We start from the raw sequence: 18125 nt of genomic DNA on the forward strand, positions 1-18125 counted from the left end.
TCGGACTTATGTCTACTGGTTTTCTCCATTTGGGTTGCTACCGGGCACCAACCAGGTTGGTGATTGGTAATTGGCATGGTTACAGTAGAATGGATGGTGGAATTGCGGATATAAGGTGATGCTCTCTATGGAACCTACCAAGCTGGAATTCGGTAGGTTAGCGGACTGGAAGAGGATGGACTTCATCAAGCTAATATCGTACTTGGCTGATAGCTATTACTTCACCGAGACTATGCACTCATCTCCCATCAAGCTTGGGGGGATACTCGAGTCCAGCTTTATCGTGAGACAGACGCTGAATGGTCGTAGCCTGACGTAAGAGAGAATGCGGGGAAAGCTCAACGACGAATCAGATGTGCAGGTACTCAGTACTTGTCAAAATGGACATTAACTAGCGTGAATCTTTAGCAGAAGAAGTACTCTTGACCTCTTTACCTCTGTCTAGACCCACTTGGTTGTCGATCGAGGATTCTCCCAGTTGATGACGAACCACCGATGGAATGTACTGTAGCAACTATCAAAGGAGAACCATCGATGAGGATTCATCTAATCGTGGCTAATCGATCGGGATCGGTCGATCATTGTCTGATTGATTGAATTGCTGCATTAAGACCTACTGACAGACAGCATACTACCCAACCCTCCATCACCACATACGGTGGTACTAGTCCTCCTCTCTCCAAAAACACCCACGATCTATAAATCAGTACTTCTAAACCACACTCCACCACAATCACAACCTCGCCTTCTCCCCAACATCAACATCCCTCAAAGTCTTCCACACCCGAACCCCCTCCTCCCACATCTCATCCCCCCGAATCTCCACCTCCCCATCAGCCCTCAACACCCGCACCCCCTTCCCACAAGTCCCCCACCCAAACCCATCCCTCCCCTCCGCACTAACACCCTTTACAAACCGACTCAAAGGCCCAATAAACGCCTCTGCCGTACTCTTCTTCTCCGAATCCGTCAACACATCCCCATTGCCCCAGAACCACAACGGATAGTCCGACGAGTGCGTCACCCCCCACTCCAACGGAATCCCCTTCTCAATGCATTGCGCCCGGAACTCAATTCTGTACCGGTGGATGAGCCGCGATGCATCGATTCCGGCGGCGTTATCGGTTAGCGCGTGGATCAGACCGCGCTGCATGTGGTACACTTGCATGTCGGCGTAGATCCGGCCCCAGGCATCGGGTGTCCAGTTCTGGCAGGTCGGTGGGAGTTGCTTGGTTGGGTAGTGCAGGGGGAGCAGGGCGTCGACGATACGCTCCGGGTAATCGGCGATGAGTCTGGTGCGTAGTGACTCCAGGGTGTTTTCCTGGGGCGGGAACCAGACGCTGTAGAGGAAGTGCTCGTCTGCGCATTCGCCGAGGATGAGTCGGATGTTGCGGGCGAGGAGCTTGCGGGCAAAGTCGCCGTTGTCTAGGGAGGTGAAGAGATTGGGGAGGATGAAGCCGCTGTCGGTTGTTGGGCGGAATTGGTGGACTTGGATGGTTTTGGCTGCATCGAGGAGTTGTTTTGGTGGGAGGGCGCGCAGACGGGCGAGTCTCTCGTTTGCGGATAGTGTCGATGGGATGTGCAGTGCGGCGAGGAGCTGGTCGAATTGGAGTTGTGTCTCGGCTGGGCTTTTTGGTTGAACGGCTGGGGAGTTGGAGAAGATGCATGCCTGGCGGACGATGGCCTTGTCATCTGGTTGGCGTAGATCGTAGGCTAATTGATGGAAGGCGGAGTTTGCGCCTGGTGAAGTGGTCAAAGATTAGTATATCGTCGTCGTAACTTTTTGAGCTGCCTTCGAGATATATGAACTCACCAGCAGAGTACCCCGAGATGGTGATATTATCCGGATTCCCCCCGAACAAATGCACATTCTCCTTCGTCCACTCCATCGCCAATCGCTGATCCCAAAACCCATGGTTTCCCACCGTCTCGCCAACAGCCGCAGCATCCTGCTCTAATTCCGCCGAGTACAAGAAACCAAACAAGTTCACCCGATACGCCGGCATGACAACCACGCACTTGAAATTCGTCTCGCCCAGCAGCGCCGCCGCATTAAAGCCATTCGGCGAGCCGAACTGTAGCCAGCCTCCATCTACAACCAACGCCATAATTAGCCTTGTATCTCCCCAAAATGACAACTGATAGGCCTGACCGGGCTAGGAGGGAAGGCGATATACTCACGAATAAACATAAAAACCGGCCACCCACCCCTAGGCACCTCACCAACCGGCACCCAAACATTACACTGGAAACAATCCTCCGTCCACGCCGCCTCATTCTCCGGCGACAAGCTCAAAAACCCAGGTTGCGGACACAACCCGGCCCCGCTGTCACATCGACCCGGTGCGTCTTTGCTGCCGTAGGTGAATGTAGACGGGAGCTGGCGGGCGCGGCGCCAGCGCTGGAGCGGAGGGAGGGCATAGCGGACGCCGCCGAAGTAGTGGCACAGGTCGGTGGAGGTTTTGGTAGCGGTGATGGTGAGGCCTTGGATAGTGCCACGGTGGGCGAGGGTGTGGAGGTGTGGGCGGTTTGTTGTTTCCATTGCGATGGAGGGGGAGAAGAGTGTAGGGTAGCTATTATGGAGAAGGTCAATCGGAACTATTGAAAAATACACATGGTTAGTCTGGCCCTGTTCATGACTTCTACCTGCGGTTCTGCTTTTCCGTACCTTTTACTCAACAGACTCAAAGCATTCTCTAAGAGAAAAAAGGTTCCAACAGTGCCTCGACTGGCTTTTATCACGGAGCTCTCGGACTGTATTCCGCGGACCGCCTCCTCATCCTGCGACCACAAGATAACGGTAGCCGAGATAACCCTCCAACAGGCGCACCGCGATTGGGTACGCCAGACGAGCGGACTCGGATCGGCAATTCGTGTGTTGGAGAGGGACTGCGGATTGCGGGGAGGGCCCCGCTGTCGGCTGCGGGGTCTACATCTGGGGGCCGAAGGATGGTATCATTCGGGTTGTACAGTGTGAAAAGGTTGGCTTGTTATATTCTAGTTAATAAGGGATGAGGAGATCCGACGACTCTAGATGTTGGATAGATGGAAAGGTACGAGGATTTGTGTAATCAGTGCGTCAGGCTGGTGCTCCCTCCTAGGTACAAGGTACTAGCTTCATATCCAGTCACTACCTACTACTGCACCCGATTTTATGCCCAGAGATGAGATGGCAAGGCTACGTACTCACAGAGACTATTAGTCTAAACTGGTAAGAAAACAGCTCAATCAAGACTCTGGCACTGGCCTACTCCTTGATAGACTACAGCGCAGAAACAGAAACCGAAGTAACGGATGGAAATATCAAGGAAAAAAAACCATTTATCATTTCACTAGGAAATCAAATCCAAAAAGAAAAAAACAACCAAGCAAATCCAAAACATGAAAACAAATCCAGTTGGGATAAATAACCAACCACAACGCTGAAAAATATCGTTCACATCACATCACGTCTTTGCGCGTGTTTAGTCGTGCACACATCTTCTACACAATAAGACATAAGAGAGATATCAAAAAGAAGAAAAGGAAGATTCAAGGGAACATCCAAATAGTACCAAAGTCGCACACTTTTCTAACCAGTAAAGCCCAAGTCCAAGCTTAAGCGCGAGCTCAAGCTCACTCTCAAGTCAAATAAACTTCGAGTTGATTTTAAGCCTTGGTAATTCGGCAGATAAGATCCTGGCCGTCGACAGAGTCACCCTCCTTGACGAGCAGGCTAGAGACCTTACCGCTGTGGGGAGCGGAGATGACCATTTCCTGTGACAAGATTAGTAACGATATTCATATTATCAAATACAAGGAAGGAAGGAACGGGGCATTTCTTACCATCTTCATGGCGCTCAGCACCGCAATAGGGTCACCCTTCTTCACCTCGTGGCCGTCGTGCACGCGGATCTCAACCACGACACCGGACATGGGGGCACCGACCTGGCTGCTGTCGGCAGCATCGGCCTTGGGGCGAGCCACGTTGTCGACAGAGGCCTTGTTGTCGTCGACCGCGACCTGGCGCACTTCACCGTTGACCTCGTAGAAGACCTCACGCTGACCGGTCTGCTCGGACAGGGGTCCAATAGCCAGCAACTTGAGGATAAGGACCTTACCCTTCTCGAGCTCGACGTGGAACTCCTCACCGATCTCGGGACGGGCCAGGAAGTAGCGCGTCGGCAGGACGGACAGGTCACCGAACTTCTGCACAAACTTGCGGTAGTCCTCGAAGACCTTGGGGTACATGGCGTACGAGGCGACGTCGCACTCGGTCGCGGCACCGAACTTCTCGCGGATCTGGCTCTTGATAGAGACCAGGTCCAGGGGCTCGAGGTACAGACCGGGACGCTTGTCGAGCTTGCGGCGGTTGCGCAGAGCACGGGAGCGCAGGGGCTCGGGAAAGCCGCCGAAGGGCTGACCCATCAGACCCTCCAGGAACTCCAGGACGGAGCCGGGGAAGTCGAGCTCACCAGCGCGCTCGACAACGTCCTCCGCCGACAGCTTGTTGGAGACGATGAACTGGGCCAGATCGCCAACCACCTTGGAGGTAGGGGTGACCTTGACAATGTCGCCGAGCAGGTCGTTGGCCACCTCGTAGGCCTTCTTGGTCTCGGCCCACTGCTGGCCCAGACCGAGCTGGCTGGCCTGGAAGATGAGGTTGGTGAGCTGACCACCGGGAATCTCGTGCTCGTAAACCTCGGGGTCGGGGCCGGTGAGACCAGCCTCGAAGGGCGAGTAGAGCAGACGCAGCTGAGCCCAGTAGGTGTCGAGGGCGCGGACCTGCGCGATGTCGAGCTGAGGGTCCTGCTCAGTGCCCGAGAGCGAGGCCAGGAGGGCACCGATGCTGGGCTGAGAGGTCATACCGGACAGGGAGTCGGTAGCAGCATCAACGGCGTCAGCGCCAGCCTGGGCGCAGGCAATCATCGAGGCCACACCGGTACCGGCAGAGTCGTGGGTGTGCACGTGAATGGGGAGATCGGGGTAGCGCTCACGGAGAGCACCGATCAGGATACGGGCAGCCTGGGGCTTCAACACACCGGCCATATCCTTGATACCCAGGACGTGGGTGCCCAGGGAGACAATCTTCTCGGCGAGAGCAAGGTAGTACTCCAGGTTGTACTTCTTGGTGGGGTTCAGCATGTCACCGCTGTAGCAGATGGTAGCCTCGACCACACCACCGGCCTGCTGGACAGCCTTGATACCGACCTCGAGCTGGTCGACGTCATTGAGGGCATCGAAGACACGGAAGATGTCAACACCGTACTTCTTGGCCTGCTTACAGAAGTGGTAGATGGCGTTGTCGGGAAGGGAAGAGTAGGCCACACCGTTGGCGCCGCGCAGCAGCATCTGGAAGGGAATGTTGGGAACGGCCTTGCGGAGCTTGCGCAGACGGTCCCAGGGGTCCTCGTAGAGGAAACGCATGGCGACGTCGAAGGTGGCGCCACCCCAGCACTCCAGACTGTAGGCGTTGGACAGCGCGTGGCTGGTCTCGTGGGCAATGTTGAGCATATCGATGGTACGCACACGGGTGGCGAGCAGCGACTGGTGGGCATCACGCCAGGTGGTGTCCATGAGCAAGCAGCCCTTGTTGGCGCGCACAGCCTTGGCGAAAGCAGCCGGGCCTTCGCTGTCAAGAATCTGCTTCCAACCCTTCTGGCAAGGCGCGGAAACGTCAATGGGAGCGCCGGAGGCGTCCTTGAGGACGGGCTTGATGATCTCGCCCTTGAACTTGGGCTCGCCGATCTGGCCCTTGATGCTGCTGCCGTTGACAGCGACATCACCGAGGTAGGCCAGCAGCTTCTGGGCACGGTTCTGAGAGCCGACCAGAGTGAAGAGCTCGGGAGTGTCATCGATGAAAGTGGTCCAGCAGGTGCCATCGATGAAGGTGGGGTGGCTCAGCAGGGAAGCCAGGAAGGGAATGTTGGTCTTGACACCACGGATACGGAACTCGACCAGGGCACGCAGGACCTTGCGGCGAGCAATCTCGTAGGTCGAGCCACGGCATGTGCACTTGACCAGCATGGAGTCGTAGTGAGGGGTGATGACGGCACCGGCGAAACCGTTACCACCGTCCAGACGCACACCGTTACCACCAGCGGAACGGTAGACCTCGATCTTACCAGTGTCGGGGGAGAAGCCCTTGGCGGGGTCCTCGGTAGTGATACGACACTGAATGGCGAAACCGCGGGTAGAGATGCGGTCCTGGGTCAGACCCAGCTGCTCGAGAGTAGCACCAGCGGCGATCTGAATTTGGGCAGCGACGATATCGATACCGGTGATCTCCTCGGTGATGGTGTGCTCGACTTGGATACGGGGGTTGATCTCAATGAAGTAGTAGCGGTTCTGCTGGTCCACCAGGAACTCGGCAGTACCGGCGTTGCGGTACTTGACAGACTTGGCGAGCTTCACGGCATCGGCCAAGATCTTGTCGCGGACATCGATGGGCAGGTCCTTGGCCGGGGCAATCTCAACAACCTTCTGGTGACGACGCTGGACGGAGCAGTCACGCTCGAACAGGTGGACCACGTTGCCCTGGTTGTCACCGAGCAGCTGGACCTCAATGTGCTTGGGCTTGTCGAGGAAGCGCTCGACGAAGACGGTACCGTTGCCAAAGGCCGAACGGGCCTCGGAGGTGGCACGCTCAAAGGAGTCGCGCAGGTCAGCCTGGTCGCGGACGACACGCATACCACGGCCACCACCACCGAAGGCGGCCTTGATGATGATGGGGAAGCCATAGACGTCGGTGAAGGACTTGACCTCCTCGTAGCGCTCGACGGGGCCTTCCGTACCGGGGACGACGGGAACACCGCACTTGATGGCGAGGCGACGGGCAGAGACCTTGTCACCGAGGGCATCGATAGTGTCGGGGGTTGGGCCCACGAAAACGATGCCAGCCTTTTCGACATTTCGGGCAAACTCGGCGTTCTCCGACAAGAAGCCGTAGCCGGGGTGGATCAGGTGCACGCCGTGCTCCACGGCGATCTTGATGATCTCATTACCAGCGAGATAGGCACCCACGGGGGTGTACTGGCCACGCTTACCGATCATGTAAGCCTCGTCAGCCTTTTGACGGTGCATGCCCAGACGGTCCTCATGGGAGAAGACGGCGACGGTCTGCAGGGACAGCTCGTGGGCGGTACGGAAGATACGGATGGGGATTTCACCACGGTTGGCCACCAGGATCTTCTGGAAGTGCATGATAGTCGAGTTGGCCCGTAGACGACGGTGCACCGAGTCCTGGTGGTGCTCCTGGTGGTCCTCGATGAACTCGGAGTCATCGATGGCCTCCTCCGGCTGGCGGTGCGGGGCAGCCATGATGATGTATGGAGGGAGAAAGAGAGACGAAAGAGGATGAATAGGGTTTACACCGAAAGCTGGAAGATGGGTAAGATAGAACGGTCAATTCTTACTGTCTCGGATCACGGCGAAGCCAATTGAGCTGATTGACGGGAAAACAACGAAGCTAATGGGCCGGGGAAGTGACTCACGGGTTCAGCGAGATTGCTGGAGGGTGTGGGAAGAAGCTCTGGATAGAACCCCAAGGCCGATTTCGGCAGAACACAGCGCAATGGGTTCGCACTGGCGCGGGGGGTCAGAAAATAGAAACAAAACTCCCACAGAAGAGATGGAATTGGGAGAGATTGGGGGAGAAGGAGGAGAAGAAGAATTTTCAAATAAAAAAAAGGTCGAGAGGAGAAAAGTAAAAAGGATGCTGGATGTGAGGGGAGGGGAGGGGCAGATAAAAGGGACCAAGCCAGGATTGACCGATACCCGCCGCAAAGTGACTTTGGGCCCATTTCCCCGGGTTGACTCCATCGATGAGGTAACGCGATGAGGACGGCGTACGGTACACTGGAAACGGGCGGTATCACGCTCCCAACGGGCAGCCTGACCGCCTGCGCAATCGGGCCCAAGTCACGTTGCTCGTTTTTGGCTTCGGTCAAACAATCTGGTGCTTCAAGAGGCTCACCGGTACACCGGACACTGGATAGTACTCCCAAGCATTAGCTTACTGGATTCTATTTGCTTTGCTTTTCTTTTTCTCTGTCTCTCCCTCTCTGGATAGGTCCCTCCGGCGGGGCACTCGTCTGTCCTATTTGATTTGATTTGATTTGATTTGATTTTCTCTCTTTTTTCCCGCCATTCTTCTTACACTAACTACGGCTCCATGCGTCTCATCAGGCGAAGTCGGCAACACGAAATCCTCCGATGACATCATCCATCAGCGACGATAACCAGCGATGCCACGAGTAGTGTCCAGATCTCGGGTGGATTAGGCCCGTCATCAACCTCGGGTCCTCGGACCGGAACCCTCTGGGTTGAAGGATTGTTCTGACCATCCAATATTAGGATTGCCCAGCAGATCGTTCCAGCCCCTGGCGGGTTTCCAGATCGACTACTCGCCCGCTTTTCCCTCTGGGCGACGGATATTGACGGGAAACCTGGAGTGGTCCGGGGGAGACTCGGAGAACTCTCGACCTGACGAACCCACTGGGGAGCCAATCACACCCTCTGTAGAGCCCATTGGCAAACGTTGACCTCGGGGAAAGTCATTCCGAAATCGACAATCTTAGTCTTCACACTGGGACATTGCTGAGTCTCCTGGTGACTTCTCCGATTGCGTTTGACTCATGGGGGAGAAAAACGGGACTATGGACGACCTGTTCTTCTCGTCCCTCATCCAGCGGCCCAGCCCCCAATTGTTCTCCCCACGAAGGGAGGAAGTTCTTACCCCTCCAGGCTGGCGGTCCCGCGAAATTTGTGTCGGGTCATGCGTGCTCATTCTCTAGAGGAAAGGATCTCCTGTCTCCTCTTCCGATGGCGCCTTCTGTTCCTGATTTTTTTTCGAAATTTCTGCTGCGCAATCTGGTTGCTCCTCGGTGTCTCTTTCCGATGGACCGTGAGGACCGCGCTGGCCCTTGCGTGTTCCTGTATTAGTAGTTTGTACAGATTATACTGTAGCTCAACACCTCCCCCTCCTTCTCCCACTTGGCGCTACGGCTGATCTCCCGTCTCCGGGTATGACAGGGCCTGTATATGCCAAGCTCCAAGCAATAGTCCTAGTAATAGTTTTTCGTAGTCCACTGCGTAGTTCTTTTCGAGCTTCTAATTTAGTCTGCTCCTCTCTCCGGCCAGGGGGTTACCATTGTGGAATCTGCAGAAAAAGCCAAGCAGCCAAGGGACCAGCCAAGCTCCGCGGCATACCGAGGGCGGTGCAAACTGCAATCAACGACAATTTCTCACGAACTACTCCGTACATAATACTATTTCTACATACTCGGAGGCATCACAAGACTATTGAAACGCCCCCAGGAGGACCAAGACTGACAATGCCAAGGTCCCACCACGTAGCAATACATTCTCCAGCTGCGACCGCAAAAATGCGACTGACTGACTTCAGCAACTATGTACTTACTACAGTATTCAACGGAGTCAACAATCCATTATTGAGACAGCTATTGTCTTGTCGTACTACTGTATTTTCTTCATTCATGTACTGTACACCGATCGCACGATACTTGGCATATTCTCCAGCCAATCCAACCCACCATGCGCTAAACCCTCACTTCCTGCACGATAAGCAAGTCCACGTCCAATTACTGTCCTCGCAATTCCATTCCATACATCCCAATCAAAATCCCCATTTCCACCCGGTGCACGCTTATCTCCCTCCCGTAACCGCCCGCCGACGTCATCTTCCCCCAGATCGGCCCAGTGGGAGATCAGTGGGCTCGCATGTGCTAGACACTGGCTACCACTACTACTGTATGGGTGGATTCCATACTGGAGGTTACTGTACCTTGGGTTTTTCGATTTTGGACAGTCACCTCACTGAATCTAGTAGATGCACAATTTAGGAGTCTGTCTAGCAGTTAACTGTCCACGTACGACGGAGTAACTCTATTGAAGACACCCCACAAAACCCTCCCCATCAACAACCCCCACACCCAAAATATATTCAAATTATGTGCACCAGTCCTGCAAGATCGCAAATCACGAATCGCGAATCACGACACAAGATACCACCATACAATTATATTATATTCACCACCATGTCTCCGCGTCTAACCTTGCTTTTTCTCCTCCATCCCCACGGAAGAATTCACAGCCCCAAGTGTCTATAATTCTTCCGTAACGCCCACACTCCACACCACCACGACACTAGGCGGCTCTCTCCAAATGGTAAAATTCTTGCCCGCCAAAGATGATACCTGGCGTTCATCCAGCCGGAGGGCCGGAAGTAGGTCTTGATACCGGTTTTTTTTTACTCCGGACTCGGTTTAATACCGTAGTCAGTGATGATGTTAAATTGCTAGCCGATTTATAGGACGGCGTGCCGAGGGTTTAATTGATCCCGTGATGGCCTTAGTTTTAGCCATAACTGGAGCTATGGACAGCCTAGGCCAGTCTATAACCTACCTCTACAAGAGTCAATCGTCAATTGCCCAGACACGCCGAGACTTCTTCACTTCATCTACAAAAAGCAAATACAGTACCACCCCTTTTCAAAGGTTATCATGTACGCCAAGAGCTCCGTGAGTCCAAATGATCGTCAGGCATCCGCCGCCAAGACCAATAGTACCTAGTCCCAATCACGATATGCCAACGCGGAGGAATGGAAGGGAGAGAGGGGAGGAGGTCGCCAAGATATATTTGTGCAACGTGCAACGTAGCGCGGTGGCGGAGCTTCCAGCTACTGTACTGCCTGTGTAGTAAGCCCGGATTGTACTGCATGGCTTATGGCTGGGCTCTGCGGAGGATCTGCATGGGGTGTGATAGGTGCAGATAGAGTGAGACAGGGTCGTTGTGGAGTTTATGGAAAAGGGATATACTCTTGTAGGGTCACCTGTAGGTTCTTTAGAGGGATAAGGACAATTATGATCGAAGTGGATTTTACTGAAATATAAGCTCATGAATCGAGCAAGATCTGTGTGAAAGTCTTGAGGGTATGTATATATATCACTGGCCGATCCAGATATATCGCAAAGTTCTTCTAAAAATCCGAAACTCGATCAAAAGGCCCAATCGGACATACAAAACACCTCAGCCTTCCATTGAACATCCTCCATAACCGGCCGTCCCAGTCCAGGCCTGAAGATCACGCAATAACCTGGCCTTGGATTCGAGACCCTTCCATTATTCATGGTACACGGGGCTTACTATTACTGAATTATTGATTTAGCCTGGGGACACGGCTAAAATGTGTAGCTGACCATACCCCACGATGGCAGTATTTAGCCTATAAAAACTAGCGGCATGGGGGCGTGATTTGTGGGGGACTTGATAGGTGAGAGGGTTCTCGATGGGTGGGAGTTCTGAAGGATGACACACTTATTGTATTTTGATTACTAGACTGTGAGCAATGGTTTGTTGTTTAAGGTTGATTGATGCTTGACAGCCAATGCCGGAGAGGACGGAACGAGCCTTGGATGTGTCGAAGGACGGGACGTACAGTTTGAGAATTTGGCAGCATCTCAGAGCATAATTAACTACATTAGCAAATTACCGTAGCTTATAACTATTATTTATAACGCAGTGGTTTCCCCAGTTCAGTGTTAAGCTTAGATACCTCTGTCCTTACGCGGCAGTCCTCTACCTACACAAGCTTCTTCCGTAACAGTATATACTACTTCCTCCTCTTTCCCTACTATAGTAGGGAGTTGAAAGTAGATCAAAAAAAAAAAAACCAAAAACATACAACAGCCAGGATTCGCATGTGGTCACCCACCATACTACTAACTGGCCGGCGTGTGGCTTAAGTACGGCTGAGCGGACGGGAAGCCCTGTTCTCCACACCCTATGGTCGTATGTGATTGAAATATCATGAAATAGAAATGTATTGAGTCCTCACAGGACTAATAAAAATCCTGCTTGCTAGCCAGAGCAGAACGAAGCGGGGGCATGATAGCCTTTTGCGCGCTTGGCGGATAGTTGCCCTGGACGGCTGGATAATCGGCCAGGCGGACCTTGGCAGACTCAAAAATGAAACGTGATACAATGAGCCTAGTTACTAGTTACAACATACAGCCAAGGAAACAGGTACCTATCCGTGGACTCCAAATGTCCGTGTGACCTGCTGCCAAGATATTTCGATCTACGTAGGGAGAAAGAAAATCTATGAAGGGGTTGATGGAACGGGGTGCAATTACTGACCAGGCCGACCACATTCTAGACGGAAGAGGGCCATGTCAAATCGAGAAAATGGCTATCGAATACATTGGATGATAAAAAAGAAGCAGAAATAAGAGGGAAAAAAGAAGAAACAGAATTAACGGGTCCGCCATGAAGATTCCCCCGAATTTCATAGCTGATCCCCGACTGCTGCAAATCTGCCAGATCTCATGTCTTTTGCTTGCACCAAGAAGGTCATCACGTCGCTGTATGTTACACGTAAGGGAAAATCAAAAGGGCAAAAAGCATCACCGGTGGAGAGCCTCGGGCATCATGGCATCTCTAAAATGGGCGGAATCCGGTGGCCTGAGGAGTGATGCCGTTGGCTGGCTGGCCGTATGGCATGGGGCTGGCCGGGGCGGCAGCGGGACCCTGGGTCAGCATCAGTCGCGAGCCGCCAAGGATAGGTGTGTTGTCCTCCTCGGTGCGCTGGCTCTTCTCCCGGGACTTGCGCTCCTCGTTGTCCTTCTTCAGCATCTCAATGGTGCGGGTCTGCTCGCAGAGGAAGTTGATCATGAAAGGCATGGTGAAGTCGTGCAGGCCCTTGCGCCAAGAGATCTCCATGATCACGTCGGGGCGGATCAGATCATAGCAGGCATACAACATGCCAACGTAGCACTCGCGGCTGCCAATGTCGACAAACTATAGCGTAGAGTTAGTATCAACAAAACAAGGAAACCATAAATGGCACAACTTACGTAGTGAAGGAGATCCTCAACAACCTCGCTCTTAGCGGAGATTGCAGCAGTCTCGATGGCATCCTTGTAGAGCTTGTCTTGCTTGGACAGCGCAATCGACTTCTCCCAGCGGTTGTTGTTGCGGTAGATGCTGGCGGAAATCTGGCGGAAGAAGATAAGATCATGCTTCTCCAGACGTCTGGCCAACTCCACGGAATCAAAGTTGTCATGGTTGTCCACAGAGTCGCGCAGGGTCTTGTAGTCCTCTTCTTCGATAAGGAGCTCGTTAATGGTATCATTGACAGCGCGCTTGTTCTGGCTCTGAACGTTGAGCATAAACGGCTTGATCATGGGAACGTTGTCGGATGACTTGAAGAGGCGCACGACACGGTTGACATCAATGCGAGGGGTCAGGACCTGAAGCAGGTCGGTGATGAGAAGGGGCTGCTCTTGCAGGTAGAAGGACAAGGAACGGTAGTAGATTTCCAAGTTGGCGACCTTGACAACGATATCCTTGAACGAGTGGTGCTCCCAAGCATCAGCAGCACGCTCCATCATAGCCAGAGCAGCGTTGTCCCACTCATCGTAGTGGCAGTACAGGAAGACCAACTCGGGCCAGAGGTTAGCGTCCTCACAGCCACGGATCATCTTGGGAATGTTAATGCGAGACCAGAAGAGCTTCAGGTGCTCCATAACACGGTCGGGGTGGTACTTGGACAGAGCGATACCGAGCTCAGTGAACATGCCCATGTGAGCACGCTCAAGACCGAGGCCAGCCTCGAGGACCGCGATAAGCTCATCAAAGTAACCATTGCGCTCATATTGGCGGACAAGAGCCTGCAGCTCCTCAGCGTGGACAATGAGGTTAAGGCCGCAAATCTGGGCAAGACGGAACTCCTTCTTATCAACACATGCCTCGTTGACCTGCTTCCAGACCTTAACGCTGTTGGCCTTGCGGGCACACTCGACGGCAGCTTGGTAGTCCTCCAGGTGGACGAGGGTAGTGGCAAGCTTGGCCCAGTTGGAGACACTGGTAAAGAAGATCTTGGCAGCCTGGTGGTAGCCCTCCTCGTAAGCCTTGTCACCGGAAGCCTCAATGTCAGCGACATTGGTGGAGCGGAGGAAGTCCTCAAGTTCGGCAAGCTGATCCAGACGGGCAAAGCAGAAGGCCAGAGCGGTGTCGATAGCGGGCTCACGCAGAGTCTTGCGGGCCATGCGAAGGAACTTGACGAGATCCTCATCCTTACCGGCATGGGTGGCGGTCTCGATCACCTCACTGTAGTTGGAGGGATCATTGGCGCGAATGTAGGACTCGATCGAGTCGGAGACACGGAGACCATCCAACTGAGCCTTGGCAACCTTGCTCCAGACCTCGGGAAGCTCAACACGCTCAGCAAACTCCTGGGCCCGGTCAATGCTGACGATGTTCTCGACGAGGACATTGACGGCGGCGAGCTGGTTGTTGACCTTCTTGTAGATCTCCAGCGCCTCCTCATAGAGACCAACGCTGATACACATCTCGGCGATCTCATCAGCAGAGAACTCGTTGAGCTGGTGGATGTAGTCCATGAGACGGCTCTTGTCAGCCTTGGCAGCAGTCAGCATGAGCAGGTTCTGCAGACTGGTGTTGTCACTGAATGGCGAGGGCTCCAGGATGATCTTCTCCAGCAGCTCGATCAGCTCGCCGGGGAGATCAGCATCAAGGAAGCATTTGACAGCAACGGAAACCTTGTCGGGCTCGGTGGACTCGGGGACTGCAGTAGCAATGACCTGGTCAACAAGGGAACGGCGGTGCAGGTTGTTCTCGCTGAGGACAAAGTTCCAGATCTCAGGGTCCGCACGCTCAACCAGGTAACGAGCCTGTGCACGGTACATGGAGTTCTCGTTCGTGATGCTGATAAGCTCCAGGTCATTCTGGCCCTTGCTGTAGGCAATGTAGGCCAAGTTGGGATCGCGCTTCTCGCAGTACTTTCCGACAGTCAGGGTGTCGTACAGGTCATTCTCCTTGAGGAACTTCTCGGGGTTGTTGTTGCTGTCAATGTAGATCTTCGCCAGCGCATTGTAAACAGCCTGCTGCTGGTTGCCGGTAGCAAGAGTGGCCTCCAGGAAGGGCAGGAGCAGCTTCAGGCGGTTGCGGCTCTCAACCTCAGAGACGAGCTCGTCAATGGGGATGACGGACGGGTCCACGGTGGAGAGAAGGTTCTTAATGATACCCTCGTCGCAGTCGACATCGAGCAGACCACCCACGACGGCGGGGGCCCGGGAAGGGTTGACCCGCTGTACGTACACCTCAATGGACTTGAACTGCTGGTTCTGGTAAAGATAGAGGACCAGGTCATGGATGAAGTTGAAACGGTCGCAGACAATGATCAGAGGCAGCTGCTCAGTCAAGTGGGCCTCCTTCAGGAAGTTCTTGACCTTCTCGGGGTTGTAGTAGTTGCTCTCACGGCAAATACGTTCGACCTCGGTGACCTGGTTCATAGTGGTGGCGGCTTGAATGTACTTGAAGTGCACCTCCGAGTCCTCGCTGAGATTGACGATGCTGCCAAGGTAGTAGTACAGACCCTCGGCAGTGTGATACTTCTCGAAAAGATCGATAAGGCGGTTGGGGCCCAGGAGATCAGAGAACTTGGTGGCGATCTGAATAACTGACGACAGGTTCAAGCGTATGTTGGCCTCAAGCATAAAGTCAAGGCACTCAAGGGTCTGCTCGACAGACAACCGGCCGAAGTAATTCATCATCCACTCGGGGCTCAGCTTGTCAGTCTTGACAATATTGCGCTTGATAAACGAGGGATCGTCCGAATTCTCCAGAGCACGCTGAATAAGACCGGCGCCCTCGCAAAGCTGGGCGATGCGGGGGCGATCGTAGTGTGTGAAGATCTCGTTACCCAGAATGGCATCCGCAACCTGAGGAGCATTGACAAGGTTCATCTCAAGCAAACGAGTCTGCAGGTTGCCATGCTCGGGCTTGTTATCCTTGAGGGCATCAAGGAGGAAGGAGGTCGCCTGCTGGATCATGTTCTGAGACAGGAAGACATCCACGACCCGGTCGAGGTCAACAAGAGCACCGCCCTCCTCATTGGCGAGCTGAGTAGCGAACTCGGCACCCTTCTCAGGGTTGACGCGCACGATGTGCTGCAGGAGCTGGGTATAATCAGGCTGGTAGCCGACCTGCTTGGAGTAGGAGAGAATCTTGTCGAACTGACCAGTCTCGGCAAATCCAGCAACAACCTTGTGGGGGACGTTGGACTCGAGGTAGACATTGAGAGCCAGGCCCATGTCGTATGGTCGGATAATGTCACCAAGCTCTTCGGAGGCCTCCAGCTTCTTCTCATTCATCCACTTCTCCAGCAGGTGCTTACGGTTCTGTTGCAGGACGGGGCGCACAAGCTCCACGCTCTCGTAGCGGTTCAAGGATCCCTTGTCGAGCAGCATACCGAAGTATTGCAGAATGACCGACATCTGACCGGTTTGAGGAGCATTCTTGAAGCGGTTGATCGTCTCGGGAGTACGGAGGAACCCACGAGGGGAGTTGGCAGCAACCTTGGCAGCTTCGGTAAAGTTGCCGGAGTTGATGAGAGTGTCAAACTGCTGCTGGTAAAGGTGATCGGCACCCGGGAGACCGGCCCGCGAAGCAAGCTTCACCGCGAGAGAGGACATCGCGGGGTTGTTCATCAAGTAATCAATGACCGTGTTCTCGTCAACGCTGACGGACAGAACCTGACCCTTGCGGTTGACACCGACCAGGCCGGCACCATCGGTATCCGAAGCTGTGGTGAAGATGGTCTCGCTGGAGATACGGTTCATGAAGATACATGTGCCGGTCTCGAGATCGTAAAGGTGGATGAACCCATACTTGGTAACGAGGTAAACGATGTCGTACTTGGTGGAAACCTGCATCGCCACAGGGAAATCATTGACTGCCTCCTGAGGGAAATACACCTCGACAGCCTTCTTTTGGAATCGCGGGTTGGGTTCTTGGTGATCGATCTCGGCAATCTGGAGCTTGGCGCCGGTCTGGGTACGGACGGCAAAGGTGAAGAGGTGGTGGGGAAGAGCGGAACCCTCGACGTGGATATCGGCGAAAGCAGCGGCATGACCCTCGATGAACTGCGAAATGCCGCGCTCCTTGGAATAGAGCTGCATCGATCCAACAACTCGGCCCTGTTGTTGACTGATACCAACCACGACCATCCATTTCTCCTCAGCGTTAACGCGGTAATTGATGATTTGGCATCCCTAAAGTAAAATCAAGACTCAGTATGGCATTCCAAGCCGGTAGATCCAATCCCAAAACATGGCATCCAACGTACCGAAAGGTTGGGAAGACGATCGAACATCTTAACCGGGTTCTGCTGGGTAGCATCATAGACGTCCCAGTGGTAGACGGAGGTCTCGGTGACCAGACCCAGGGCCTTGTCGCTGAACCACTTCCAGTAGACAATATCCTCATTCATCACCGCAGACTTGAGCTTTTGCTTTGCAGAAAGGTCGAAGATCTGAATTGTTCGGCCTTGAGCCTTGAGGGCGATAATGTTCTTGCTCCAGTGCATGATCGCACTGTCGGCATTGATCGGCCGCCGCATGACCTCATTGTTGTTCTTCAGGTCAACAATGATGACTTGGGGCTTGTCATCCTCATCGAGCTTCTGGCGAACACAGACATAGTGATCGGATTCGAGAGTCTGTTATGCGGTCACATCCATCGTTAGTCGCGGTTCCATCGCCAGGTGTTTGAGGGTGATCATGGGGGATCTTACACATGAAGTGAAGCCAATGGATGGTTGCTGTAAGCGCAAAGGAAGTTAGTAAGGTCTGTCGACGATGTGAGGGAATCTGCCGGACGTGACCGGCGTATCCGTCTCGCAATGGAAGCTCGTCGCAAGACAAGCTCGACGCAAGCATAGCTCAGGTGAGACGTACCGCGATGCCAACATTGGTCAACTGCAGAGAAGTCAGGATGTCAGTACTCTGTAAGAAAAGCGGCGATGCTGGGTTCAAGAGGAATCGCAACGTACGTTGACCAGTTCTGTGAACTTGATGGGAAGAGGTGCCATATTTACTTAGGCCGCAACACGACCTGGACCTCCCAACTGAACGCCGCGCAAGGAAACCAGAATGACTGAAAGGAAAGGAGAAGGGTGAGAATGGAAGTGAGATAGGAAAGAGAGTCAGGGAGATGGAGAGAGGGTAGGAGGGGAAATGGGGGGAATCTGGAGAAACGGAAGTGACCTCAGGAGGTCCGCTGTTGTCGTTGCTGAGGTGTCGCTTGTAGGAAATCACGTGAGC

General features: G+C 53.8%; 3 protein-coding genes across 3 annotated transcripts; all 3 read right to left on the reverse strand.

Annotated features, from left to right (window-relative positions):
- Positions 1-733: 733 nt before the first annotated feature.
- N7458_000844 (putative carboxylesterase) lies at positions 734-2542 on the reverse strand (the record flags this gene model as incomplete). Its single annotated transcript, XM_056904238.1, has 3 exons — positions 734-1740; positions 1814-2092; positions 2182-2542. 3 exons carry the CDS (start codon positions 2540-2542, stop codon positions 734-736), a joined length of 1647 nt encoding a protein of 548 aa, XP_056772005.1.
- A 1106-nt stretch (positions 2543-3648) lies between these two features.
- Positions 3649-7299, reverse strand: N7458_000845 (pyruvate carboxylase; the record flags this gene model as incomplete). Its single annotated transcript, XM_056904239.1, has 2 exons — positions 3649-3756; positions 3826-7299. The coding sequence occupies 2 exons, from the start codon at positions 7297-7299 to the stop codon at positions 3649-3651; spliced, it is 3582 nt and encodes a 1193-aa protein (XP_056772006.1).
- A 5139-nt stretch (positions 7300-12438) lies between these two features.
- N7458_000846 (uncharacterized protein) lies at positions 12439-17893 on the reverse strand (the record flags this gene model as incomplete). Its single annotated transcript, XM_056904240.1, has 6 exons — positions 12439-12798; positions 12855-17075; positions 17150-17521; positions 17597-17623; positions 17760-17780; positions 17855-17893. The coding sequence occupies 6 exons, from the start codon at positions 17891-17893 to the stop codon at positions 12439-12441; spliced, it is 5040 nt and encodes a 1679-aa protein (XP_056772007.1).
- Between the last annotated feature and the right edge of the window lie 232 nt (positions 17894-18125).

The sequence above is a fragment of the Penicillium daleae genome (assembly GCF_028827525.1).
Source record: "Penicillium daleae strain IBT 16125 chromosome Unknown utg000001l_segment0_segment0, whole genome shotgun sequence".
Classification (NCBI taxonomy): domain Eukaryota; kingdom Fungi; phylum Ascomycota; class Eurotiomycetes; order Eurotiales; family Aspergillaceae; genus Penicillium; species Penicillium daleae.